Consider the following 13,205-nt stretch of genomic DNA (forward strand, 5'->3'; position numbering starts at 1 on the left):
ATGATCGCAATGACAATGATCTATGGTGAAGGCATGACCCCTCTTCTCTAATGGGTTATTGTTTGAAATGTATGTGACTACAAAAGATGTGTGTGTTTGTGTGTGTGTGTGTGTGTGTGTGTGTGTGTGTGTGTCGAACCTAGCAAGTAGCAAATCCGATTTTTTGTTTTCTTTTGTCCATCTCTTGTCACCACTCCTTTCTATCGCAGTGTTGTCATTTAAAATAATACAATAATATTAAAATTTCGTTTGGTGTTTTTACTAATCAAATAATATGAGTTTCATTAGTTTCTTCCTTCCAAAAAACCCAGTTATAACGTCTGAATTTTAAAAAAGTCCAATAGAATATTTGGGGACCCTGATAGCTCAGTTGATAGAGCACTCTCTTTATACGCAAAGGGCCAGAGATCGATCCCGGGTGCAGTCGATTTTTTTCTGAATCCCTGTCTACTCAGCAATGAATGGGTAGCTGAGTTTGTTAGATCTGGCGAAAAGTCACCATCGACCCCTCTTATCACCTCATCCACCCCCTCTTATTATAACTTCACGTCTCTCTCTTACTCTTCAATGCTCGCTGCCCTCTAATGTGTGTGGTGGTGGGGGGGGGGGGGGGGGGTAGGAGTTGCGTGTGTGTATCAACGCCACGAACAACTCGATCAACGCCTTGGGCGATGCCATTATCTCCGTTAATGGGGATAAATTTCAAATTTTATTAAATTATCGAAGTAACAATGAAGTACGGTGAGCAAATAAAGAAGGCATCACCCCTCTTCTCTAATTAGGTTACAATTTGAAATGAGTGTGACTACTCTGTGTGTTTTACTCCTGTAGGCCACGGTTTTCATCGTGTAGCGGTCTTTAACGGTTCAAGAATGAACGATCCCACGCTCTCAAAGGTCAAAGCGGTTCGAATTTCCAACAGTCTCTCAGGAATGTTCAATGTGGAAAAGGACCGGTCTTAGGACCGGTCCTTGCGGTCTTCATTTCCCAAGGACCGTAGGACCGTGGTCCTTAAGCTTGCCAAGGACCGCCCCGCACTAGCTCAAAGCTTAGCCCCAATCACTAAATTTGCAACAGTAAAGATAGACTCTATAGACAAATTTTCCTTTAGATTAAAACAATAAAAAGAAAGAGAATTCGTGTCTTTCCAATTTTTGATTCATTAAAAAAAAACCCAGCCAAGCTGTACAAAGTCTTATGATAAAAGATTCAAAGTTTTTAAAAAAGTAGTTTGCCAACACAGAAGACAAATCAATACATGATAACATGTATAGAAAAATTCGTTTTTTTGGTTGACTTATTTTCATCTTTATTATATAACATTTTTTATTTCCAGATCTGTCTTAAACGAAAAGTTTAAAGTAAGTTTTACATTTTTTTAAAACTATTGTTTTGAAAGAATTGATAAATACTTTTAATTCTACCATCTCTTCTTTAGACTCCTTCATGAATTTCAAAAATTTGTAAAAGAGAAGAAAAAAATGTCGTTAAACAAAAGAATATTCACAAACTAAATCACTGTAAAGAGATGCTCATTCTTGTATTATATTGGGCTGAAGCGGATGTAAAAAAAAAAAAAAAGAAATGAATTTGACTTTATCAAACATAAGAAGTTTATTTCAGAACCATAATAACCCTTCTCCTCTATCAAATGTAATAATTTATAGTATTATTATTATTGTTGTTATTATTATTATTATTATTATTATTATTATTATTATTATTATTATTATTATTTATTATTATTATTATTATTATTATTATTATTATTATTATTCTTATTAAATTTAATTGTAGATTATCTCCCTAATAAAATGCCAGTTTGAGACAGTAGGTCATGGGCGAATTGGAATACAACACAAGAATACAGAGAGAGAGAGGACTTGAAAAATATAACAATAATAACAATCATATTTATAGAGAATGATGATAATATAGTGATGATGACAATAATAATAGTAATGATAATAATAACAATAATATTGTAGGATTCTTTCGGATTTATTTATTACCATGGGTTATTTTTAGTGAATAAAGGATTAACTTAACTCTCAGAGCTTGGGCTGGTGGATTCGTCACTGGTCCGTTGCCTTGTTGATCTCTTCTATCCCCCTTTATCATTTATTGTTCTTGTCCATGTGGCTTTTGTCTCCTTGTCTTGTAATGAGACCATTTAATTTCACCTGGGCCCTGACCAGTCCCTTGTTGAGTTGTTAAACAGTCAGATGTATTTTTTTGGTGAGAGATAATAGTTTTTTTTCTTCTTTTCTATATTTTATCATTATCTGGTACTTTGATATATATCTCTTACATATTCATATAACCATTTGAGTTTATCCATTTTAGCAATTACAGTGTGAGACTTATAGATAATTTTAGACAAGCTATAGGGATATATTACTCTTGGGACTATTTGGAATTCTGATTCTGGTTCAATTTTTCACTTTTCTCTTACTTTTTTCTTAGGTGCATTTTATCCTGATCTTATATACATTTTTATTGGTGCTGAAATTAATGAAAAGTGTGGCAAGCACTGTAAAACCTAAAAATGGAGTAAAATCGATTTAATGTGGTAGTTCTTTGTAGAGAATAAACATGAATTCATTTTAAAGTATTGTGGATTCTTTCCCTTTTTCTCAGTCGTCTCTTTCATTTTTGTTTTCAGGGTTTAGATCAAGGCAATGTCCACATGCTATACGGCAGCATCATCCACAGTCTTTTCCAGAATGTTCTCAAGGACAATCTTAGACAGGAAGAGAAAATAATGCAGATGACAAGGACATTGCTGGCTGCTCCTAAGTTCCTACATTCCATGTAAGTGTTGATGGAGCCAGTGCTCAATTATGTCAGATTGTCTAACTGGGTATTTACAAGAAATGAAGTGAGTAGGAAAGTGCCTTAAAAAGGTCGATTCAAATTCTAGTCTATCGAGAGCCACTTCTCCCCAACTTCTTGAGGTCATGTGTTCAACACACAGTGGATAGCTCATACCGTAGAGTCACAATCTCCCCGGCCAGGCCATGGGTGCCAGTTTTCCAGGTCATGCCGGAATTCCAGTTTCGCGATATCTCGAAGTCAAATACCTCCGGTTTCAGTGTTTTGAGTAAAATAACCTAATAGACAACTGCACTGTGAGTATTTCACTATGTATTATAAGTTGGTTTTAAAATCAAATTAATTTCCTCATTGTGTCAATATGTTTGCTGTGTAATCATTTAATAATTGTATAAAAACGGTGATGAAATAAGAGTAAAGTTTAGGCCGCCTTCTCAGTAGGAACATTTTCAGGTTTGGCAAACTGTCGAGATTTTAGTTTCAGGTTTCAGCACTTCTTCCTTTTGGCACCCATGGGCCAGGCTGAGTTGTCCTACCAGTAATGTCGCGGGTTCGAGCCCCCATCGCCACTGCGAGGTTTTTATTCTCTGTTGTCTTCTGGCACTTTCCTACTCACTTCATTTCTTGTTATTATCAACATAAGTGCCTGCTCCACTCACTTTTCTAACTGGGTATTTGTAATTTGTATGTCCCCTTTTTTCTCATGGAGCTGAAATAACCTAAGTGACTAAAGTGCTGTGAAAGTTATTTTATTAAAAATTAAAAAGCGCAACTTGTAGAGCAACAATGAAGGAACTCCTTGTCTCAGTCGATACAGAGATACCCAGGACTTGTTCCATCCAACCTTCAAATCTTCTTCCATTATTCTTCACCATGTCTGCTTTAGCATGCCTTGCTTTTTCTTGCCTTCAGGTGCCAAATGAAGAGCAACCTTTTGTACTCTTATTTCTAGGTGGAGCCTCTAGATGGCCTCAATTTATAAAACAGGGAAGAATGCTCTTACTGTTTACTTCTGTCCATGTTTGAACTGATAGCCTCCCTTTGTTTTACTTTTCATATGTGTTTCAGACCTGCCTACTTGAAAATTTAGAAACTTGTAGTTTTTAGGAGATAAAAATAGTAGTCTTTGTCGTACATTTTCTAATTATGATTATTTTTCATTTTTAGGTACAGCCTCAAAGTGACAGAAGCGACGATTCTGGAGGAGATCAAGCAATACATTCCATCCCTGCTGAGTTGGTTGGATAAACACATGGCTTTGCCCGACAAGGGTCGAGTCACATTTCCCAGTTGTGATCAAAAGTAGGTGATCTATCTAACATGTGTTAAGAGTCTTTGTAAAACAGAGTGCTGATGGTTTTCCACTGATCCACGGCGAAGGAATTTCCTCCTTTTCAGCCAGTTCCTCAATTTTTGCAAAACTCGCTTTTCTGTTAATTTTAGCAAAATTATCCTTCGCTTTTCATTTCAGCGAATCTTTGTGACCAACATTGATAGTTTATCATCTCCATTGTTGTAGAAATGGAGAATGCTGTAGAAACCGGGATAAACTCTGGCTCCATGGGCCTCATGGCTCTGAAGGACTACTTTTATTGTTGTAAAAATGGAGGTTAACGTTGTTAAAAATGGGACTTAAAGACAAACGTTCAAAATTTTTATCCTTTCTCACCTTTTGTCATCATTTGCACTGGTAAATGGTTTAATTTTTCCATTTCCAAGTGATCAAAAGTAGGTAATCTACCGAATATGTGGATGACATTGTTATAGGTTTAATGGGTTGGTTAGAAAACACATCGCTTTGTCTGACTAGGGTGGTGGCGCATTTCCTAGTTTTAATTTTTAAAAAAAATAGGTAACAAATCTAATCTGCGAATACTTTTGACCTCCCATGGTGGGCAGGAGGTCATTTGCTATGTCTTCTAACCCTCTATATCTGGTTTCTGAGATGATTTCTATCTTTGTCTTGGAATGAGATCACTTTGTTTTGTCCTGGCCCTTGCTGGAGTCCTTGGCTGAGAGGGGAAACTGTCAAATATATAGTGTTAGTTTTGGGTGGTGATATATTTTTCCTTTGAAATAATTTCTCTGTTATGTTTTGTACATATCTTTTAACCACTTGCATATATTTCTCTTAGTGGGATCCTGGATGAGACTTTTAGCTGATCTCAAACTAAGTACATTGATGGCATGCTCTTGGAATCTACATCTGTTCCCTATTTGAACCAATTTCCCTTTGTCCTTCTTTTTCTTGGGTGCTTTAATTGTAATTCTTGAATTTTTTGACTATCCCATTTTCTTTCTTTTTACTTGCGCTGGTATGACCTCAATGTGCTGCAAACACCATGAAACCCTTAAAAACAACAACAATAATCTGTTAATGGATGCTGACATAGTAGATTGTCCTTTCGTCTCTCATCCCTCTTTCTTTTTGTTTTGTTTTTTGTTTTTAATAAGATAAGATTGGTTTATTGCTTTAATGTAACTGATAGTTTTTTCATAACTATGTGTATACAAATTGTATAATCAATATACCCACCTTCAGAAACACAGGTCCAAGTAATTAATTATAGTAATAATAATAACAATAATAGCAACAATAACAACAATAACACTAATAACAACAACACCAGCAACAATAATAATAAAAACACCAACAACAATAATAATAATAACAACAACAACAATAGAAATAATAATAATGATAGAGCATATAAACTTAGTGATAAAACTACTAAAAAGTATTATAACAGCCACATCCCTCTTTCTAAAACGGTGTGGTAAAGGCTAAACGAAAGAGGTTGAAGGTGACAGGGTGGATTTTCCTTGGATTCATGCAGAACGAACATCACAATCATAATGATGTATTCACAAGATACACACTAGATAATTAGTTGTAAAATCATGTCATTTGATAATGAAAGTCAAAGTTCTGCAGTTGATGATGTTGTTGTACTGGTTAAAAAAGATGCCAAAAGAGATATCGATTTTGGGTTGAAAGAATCCATCAAAATGGAGAAGGAAGGGGAGAAGACTCTTTGCTACAATGATTATGGACACTACCAACCAAGCTCTTATTTGGCTAAGAGTGACAGATGCCATCTTTTAGGGTGTAGGTTTGATACCTTAAGGTGACATGCTGTGTCTTATTTTATTACATCATTAATTTGTTTCCTATCCCGGGAAAAGAAAATATTTTTTTCATTTACTTGTCTTTACCTTGTACCCTTCCATCAGATCAAGTGTTTTGGTGACTGAAATTCAAGATATCGAGGAAAATATTTGGAGTCCCAGGTAATGAAGGCCTGTCAAATAGGGCTGGACAGAATAATGGTCTTATATCCAACTATCTAGTTGTTATGTTCCCTAACTTAAAGTTCTAAATTAAAGCTTTCGTCTGGCCTTAAACTTAGTTTTGACCTGAAAGATCAACTCACTTTGACAATCTCATTACATTGCCTTTGACTTAGGTCCCAATTCTGTTTATGACCTATTGTGTGTCTCTCAAGACATGTGTGTGTGCGTCCCTGACATAATCAGTCACATGGTGAAAATTTTTGTTTTTGCGTTCTTTTGCATTTTTTGAAAGTCCAATGTCTCCTGAGCATTTTAATCTTTATTTGAAGAAAATCGGGTGATTTTTCATGAAGTTATGATATGAATGGGCTAGGGTGTGAAACCATAATTTTGAGAAAATCGCTTCCAAATTTGACAAGAGTTGATATTAAGTATAATAATTACCTTCATAAATAAATTAAAATAAAATATTTAGGAGTAGAATTCAATTAAAATATTTCATCAATATGTAGAAAAAGGGTTGATTTAACGATTTTTGATGAGAACTCATTTTCCATAAAAGTTGATCTCTTCATTAAAATTGTCAATATCTCCGTTCGGAGCTTTTCACCATGCGGCTTATTATCTCAAGGATCCAACATATTTTGGTGACTCAGCAACATGATGTCGCATCAAATCTAGGTTGGTTTCATCACTAAGTGTTATGGTAGCAAAATCTGATGGGGGTGATTGAAGTGAATGGGGTATGATGGCAACTTAAGTTAGATCCATGGTTTTGGTGCAAACGAATCAGTGTGTAGATGAATACTCCTGTTTTAAAAGCAAATCAAAAACTGGTTACCTAGATAAAGCAAAGCAGGTTAATCACATTACTAGTTATATAAAAAGCAGACAACTGCTCAGGGCTCCTGCTATTCATTTCACATTTTGGAGACATTGAGTTTGCTTATTTGTAAAAAGATAGGTTTTAAAAAAAAAGGCAATTCACTCCAGAACCTCATACCATTCCTTTGTTTCAAGTTTAAAAATTCATGATAGGTTTTCTGAATACATTGTCTGATTACCATTTGTTTGCATTTTAGTCACATTATAGGCAAAGATCTGCATATTTTATTAATTTTTTTTTTCTGGTTTCTGGTAAGTTGCTCCAGTAAAATTCAGTGTAAATTCATAGTGGAACTGATGTTTTTTGTTTTGTCCATTGCTAAATGTCTTTTTTCGTGCGGCTATGCGGTCTTGTGGTATGACACTCACTTTCTGATTGGAAGGTCCTGGGTTCCTCGCTCTGCGCATAATTGAGTCCTTGGAAGAGACTCTTAACTCACATTCTCTCACCGTACTCAGATGTAAAACGAGTACCTGGTCGTTGACACTGGCTGAAAATAATTGTTATTACGCCTTATTGGTGTCATGTTTTTTATCCTAAATGTTAAATGTTGCTTGTAAAGTGCTTTGAGCACGTGTAGTGGATATTGCATTAGATAAAAGCTCAATTTTTTTCTTTTCTTTTCAGATTTGGTATCAAAGGGAAGATTGACTTAACTGTCAAGGCTAAGGTTTGTCCTGATTACCTTTGAAGTGAATGATTTTAATAAATATACAGTTACCTTTTTGTTTCAACATATTCCATGCAGTATTCAAAAATGGATACGAGACCAAAAAGAATTCAACGCTATCATAATTCTAAATACAGTATTTTTTAGGCAACAGTTTTAAATAATTAATAATTATGGACATTTATATAAAGTATTTCCAAAGATTAACCATGCTCATTACACTTCACAATGTTTTATTTACTCCTTCAGCAGGCCGTTTGGAACCATATTTCCATTTCACTGAGTACAAATGGTCTCTTTGGCATCCTTAATGTACTAACACTCCTACAATATCCGTCACTGTCTGTAGCACTGTCTGTAGTCTGTTTATTCATCTTCACAACACCACTACCACTTTATCTCATTCATCTGTAGTGTTTCATTCATCCTGTTTTGTTGATAAAGGATACCACTCATGCGTCCATTTTATCTTTTTTTCGTATATTAAATTGAAGCTTACGTTCAATTTCACATTGTTATTTATTTCTTCGAGCTTCAAGCAGCAACCTTTACATAAAAAACAAATACAAAAACAACTTATTTGAACCAATTGAGTTGGCTAACTGAGTAACTGTTTCTTATTTATTTTCAGCTTCAGGATGAAAATGGACTTGTTCATACTAAGACTGTGCCACTTGAATTAAAGACAGGGAGAGCTAGCTTTTCATCAGAACACAAAGGACAAGTGAGTTATTTAATATTCAGTTCTTTTTTTTTTAAATTAGAAGCAAAAAAATAATCCTTTGGAGTCATTTGGCCCACGAATCCAGAGTTTATCTCTCTATAGCGTGAAATGGATAATAGCAATTAATTGCTACCCTTTAGATAGGACACTAGTCTATTGCAAAGTACTTTCCATCAAGACTAACAAACTGAGGTGAAGGTCATAAAAACAAATTTCAACTTCACCATGGAATGTTCTCTGTCCCTTTGTGTGTGGAGCGACAAGTGCTCAACCAACTGATCTATCAGGACTCCCTTTTAAAATAAAGTACTTAGTAGCAGTTTCATTCTATAGCATGTAATTATTTAATTTGTACATCTATCTGCTATTGTAGTTCTTTTTTATCATTGAGATTTTTTCGGGTTTTTTAAAAATGACAATTTCAGGTGACCTTGTACAGTATGATGTATGGAGATAGACGTGGTGACCCTGGAGAAGGACTTCTGTTGTACCTGAAGACTGGTCAGATGGAGAAAGTTCAGGCCAAGCCGCAGAGCATGAGTGGTCAGTCTTGTTTTCTTTTTTATAGTAGTTTGTTGAAATTCCGATAAAGCCAACATCACCGGATCAGAAAGATTTGTTGACTTTAGCCATTGTCAGTGGAACACATTTAGACAAAGAACAGAAAATTTGGGGTCAACATGGGGTGTTGACTTTAAGAGTTTTGACTATGCAGATTCCACTGTAAAAAAAAAATAATTGAGCTTTTATATAGCACATATCCACTAAACATGGTCAAAGCACTTTACAAAGGGTCTCTGACCAACAGCAACACGTAACATAAAGAGCGTGACACTGCACCTGTTAGGAGATATTATTATTTTTTAATCGTCAGAATAATCTTTATTTTTTTCTTTCCTATCTTACTCAAAGGTCTTATTCAACTACGAAATAACCTGGCAAGCTATTTTAAGGACCAGGTTTCTCGGCAATCGGATGAAACAGGTCACATGACATACAGTCTTGGCCACCTCCCCAGACCAATCAACAATCAGAGGGCGTGTGATAAATGTGCTCATTTGCTTAATTGTTGTCTGTATCAAAGGTATGGAACTGTCCTCTCTCTCTGTCTCTCTCTCTCTCTCTCTCTCTCTCTCTCTCTCTCTTTTTCTCTCTCTCTCTCTCTTATATATATATATATATATATATATATTATATCCCTCTCTCCCTCTCTCTCTCTTTCTCTCTCCCTCTCTCCTTCTCCACCTCCTCTCACCGTACTTAGATGTAAAGTGAGTGCATGGCCATTAACAGTGTTGTCTCTGTTGTGGAAAAACCCTTCTAATTGTCTTACATTTTAAGTGTTGCTGTTGGCTAGGGATCCCTTGTAAAGCACTTTGAGCACATTTAGTGGGACAATTGCTCAACATAAATGCTTTAGTTAATTCTCTAGATGCTTTGAAAACAATCCTTGAGTATCACTTGTATTTTGATCAAATGGACAAATTTTCTAGTTTTTAATGTAAATGTTGCTGCTCGAAGCTCGAAGAATTAAATAACAATGTAAAATTGATAGTAAGCTTCAATTTAATATACTTACTTACTTATCCGAACCAGCAACCACCTGAGCTCTAGCCCTTCGGTCTCGTGCCATGACGTAGTAGTTAGATGTCTCAATTTAATATATAAAACAGATAAAATTTGTCTGTCGTGTTTCATTCATCCTGTTTTGTTGATAAAGGGGAAACACGAAAAGTCCATTTTATCTGTTTCATTTATTAAATTGAAGCTTGCATTAAATTTTACATTGTTATTTATTTCTAGTTTATAATGAGAAATCCTTCGACCACCAAGCCCCCTGATTGTGGAACTCCATCAGTATTGAAACAATAAAAATAGTGAAAATCCAATTATCTTTTGAAAGCGGTTAAAAACTGAACTTTTCTGTAGAGCGTATAGTTTAGATTCCTAGTATGTATTTTATTATCATGTATAATCCTATTATCAAATCAATGTAATTTTTAACTTGTCTGTTTTATATATCTAATGCTTACAATAATATATGATGTGCTGATGTAAAGCACCAGTGAGCAATATGACTGGAACAAGGCGCTATTCAAATCCATTATATTATATTATATTATATTTGTCAGGAGCTCTAGGTCTCTGAAGAATTTGTTAAGTAGTCTCAGACAAGCGGTATCCCCATTACATTTCCTTGTACCCAGCGTTAAAATGACTTAAAAGTGTTGCTATAACACTTCTTAGCATAAATGATTATAAATAATATATATTTATTTCATCACCATTCTTTTCTCTCAAGGTCTGTTGAATCTGCATACCTTCTTCCCCAATCACATCCCATGACCAAGTTGGTACCTGAGACACTCACTCACCTTGACCTCGACGACCTATCTTATTTCACACACTGGGTCACATGTCTGCAAATGGAGGAACAGGAAGCCAATCGGAAAAACATGGGTCCAATTTGGAATATGGGTAGTATGGAAAGGTAAACCAACGTTTATTCTATCATTCGAATGATTTTAAAAAAAACATATATTTGTTTTGGATGACTCAAGAAAAGTGACTTTATCTTAAACTCTTGTGATTCTCCTTATTTAGAAATTATTTTTGAATTATATTGGAAATGTTTTCAAATTTAAGAGCGAATACAAAATGGTTTACCCACTTTATATTATTAGATTATACACTGAATTGTGTCAACAACAATGTAATCATTCATATTTGGAGATTCTTTTTCTGATTGCCCGGGGTTCTGGTAGTAATAGCAGCAGTAGTCACATTGTCAGTGGCAATGATAGTGGTAGTGGTGGTATTTATAGCTGTTATGATGTTAGAGGCAGTAAGTAGACTTTAAACGAGTCAAATACAACAATTTTGTGAATCACTCAATAACATATCACTACTAGAGAGACTGAAGTTGTGGATGTTAAGGAAGAGGAAGTAGTTGAAGTTGTGCGGCTATGTGGTCTTGTGGTATGACACTCACTTTCTGGTCGGAAGGTCCTGGGTTCCAGCCTCGCTCTGCACATAGTTGAGTCCTTGGAAAAGGCTTTTTACTCACATTCTCTCACCGTACTCAGGTGTAAAATGAGGACCTGGCTGTAAACAGCATTGTTCATGTCGAAAAAAATTGTAATGTCGCCTAACGGGCGTCGTGTCTCGTTCTACATGTTGCGTGTTGCTGTTGGTCAGGGACCCCTTGTAAAGCGCTTTGAGCACGCTTAGTGGATATTGCACTTTATAAAAGCTCAAAGTAGACGTAATGGGAGTACTGGTATTTGCTGCTGTTGTGTTGGCACTGATGTTGTAGTCTTTGTCGTTGTTGTTGCCGCTGCTGTTTTTATTTCTACCTATGTCTTTTATATTTTGTTTTAGAGAACGGAAAGGAGACTGCTTGAGCCATTTATTGATTCAAAGCTCAGAGCTGGGTATCCAGGAATCTCAGGGCTACAACGAGGGCAAAGGTTGTTCACTGACTTTTATGAGGCATCCTGGGTAAGAATCGGATCAATCTCTTTTCATTCTGAGATATTGTATTAAAAACTTTTTCAGTATTTGTTTTAGAGATAATGAGATTTCCAAAACAACTAGGCTTTTTACTTTAAAATTTATTTTTTAAAATGCTGTCAACAAGACTGGAATAGTTGTTTCAATAATGCCTCGTTGATGATGATGATTGTAGTGATAGTGGTGATGATGGTTGTTGGTGATGATGATGATGATGGTGGTTGTTGGTGATGATGATGATGATGGTGGTTGTTGGTGATGATGATTATTATTATTATCCTATGTAAAGGGTAGCATGCTTTAAATTGTTGGCTGCATATGCCTAATGGCTAAAGGACTTCGTTTTGTTTTCTGTCATAATGATTGACTCTTCACAGTTACCAAGCCAGCCCTGCACTGGACTCGGTTGGTCTCATTGTCAATGATGCTGTTGTTGTGAGCAGTGAGGATGGACGGCTGATAGCTTTAGCCACTGGATTTATAAGGACACTGTCAGCCACACATGTAGAGGTCATAGTTGATAGGTATGTAAATATTATTGTTTAAATTTGTTGTTGTTGCCATTGTTGTTGTTTTTTAATATTTTTGTTTAAATTTGATGTTGTTGCCATTGTGGTTGTTTTTTAATATTTTTGTTTAAATTTGTTGTTGTTGCCATTGTAGTTGTTTTTTGTTTGTTATTATCTTAATGATAATGATGATGGAAATAATAATAATGATAATAATAATCAGTGATGATGATCTTCCACGGATCCGCAAAATTCCAGGATTTTGGAATTTTCTCAGAAATTTTCCACTAATTTGCTGATTTTGTAAAACATTTTCCTCTCATAAAAGCCAGGTCAAGTGGTGGATCTGTGAAAAAATCACCATCATTCTTGTGTCATATTTTGACACCTGTGCTCAGTTGCATGAAATTTGTTTACACTCAGTCTAGATAAACTGGCGCCAGGTGTCAAAATTGAGACAAGCCAATTGATGGTCGAAAAGGGTGGGGATGGGGGAGGGGGGAAATGAGTTTAGATTGTATTTGTAAGTAAGTCTAGAGTGGTAGTACAGTTATAGGTCCGTTTAAAAAGATAATTATTATAACTTCCCCCTTATGAGAAAAAAAGCCCCATCATTTAAACTACTCTCTCTCTCTCTCTCTCTCTCTCTCTCTCTCTCTCTCTCTCTCTCTCTCTCTCTCTCTCTCTCTACCTCTCCTTTTTCACTCTTTCTTTGTTCCCCTCTCTCTTTCTGTTTCTCTCTTTCTATCTTTCTATTATCCATTTATCTCTCTC

General features: G+C 35.4%; 1 protein-coding gene across 1 annotated transcript in view; it reads left to right on the forward strand.

Moving 5' to 3' along the window:
* LOC144957836 (DNA replication ATP-dependent helicase/nuclease DNA2-like) overlaps positions 1–13,205 on the forward strand; it is a 51,850-nt gene that overhangs the window by 17,428 nt on the left and 21,217 nt on the right. Inside the window, exons 8-18 of the mRNA XM_078889297.1 lie at positions 1,337–1,361; positions 2,666–2,814; positions 4,003–4,137; positions 6,070–6,126; positions 7,643–7,685; positions 8,317–8,409; positions 8,835–8,952; positions 9,322–9,493; positions 10,712–10,900; positions 11,791–11,910; positions 12,300–12,446. Coding sequence (XP_078745423.1) covers positions 1,337–1,361; positions 2,666–2,814; positions 4,003–4,137; positions 6,070–6,126; positions 7,643–7,685; positions 8,317–8,409; positions 8,835–8,952; positions 9,322–9,493; positions 10,712–10,900; positions 11,791–11,910; positions 12,300–12,446 — 1,248 coding nt within the window. The remainder of the gene's footprint in view (positions 1–1,336; positions 1,362–2,665; positions 2,815–4,002; positions 4,138–6,069; positions 6,127–7,642; positions 7,686–8,316; positions 8,410–8,834; positions 8,953–9,321; positions 9,494–10,711; positions 10,901–11,790; positions 11,911–12,299; positions 12,447–13,205) is intronic.

This window comes from Berghia stephanieae, chromosome 12 (assembly GCF_034508935.2).
Source record: "Berghia stephanieae isolate SIO BIC M18660-M18661 chromosome 12, UCSD_Bste_1.3, whole genome shotgun sequence".
Lineage (NCBI taxonomy): Eukaryota > Metazoa > Mollusca > Gastropoda > Nudibranchia > Aeolidiidae > Berghia > Berghia stephanieae.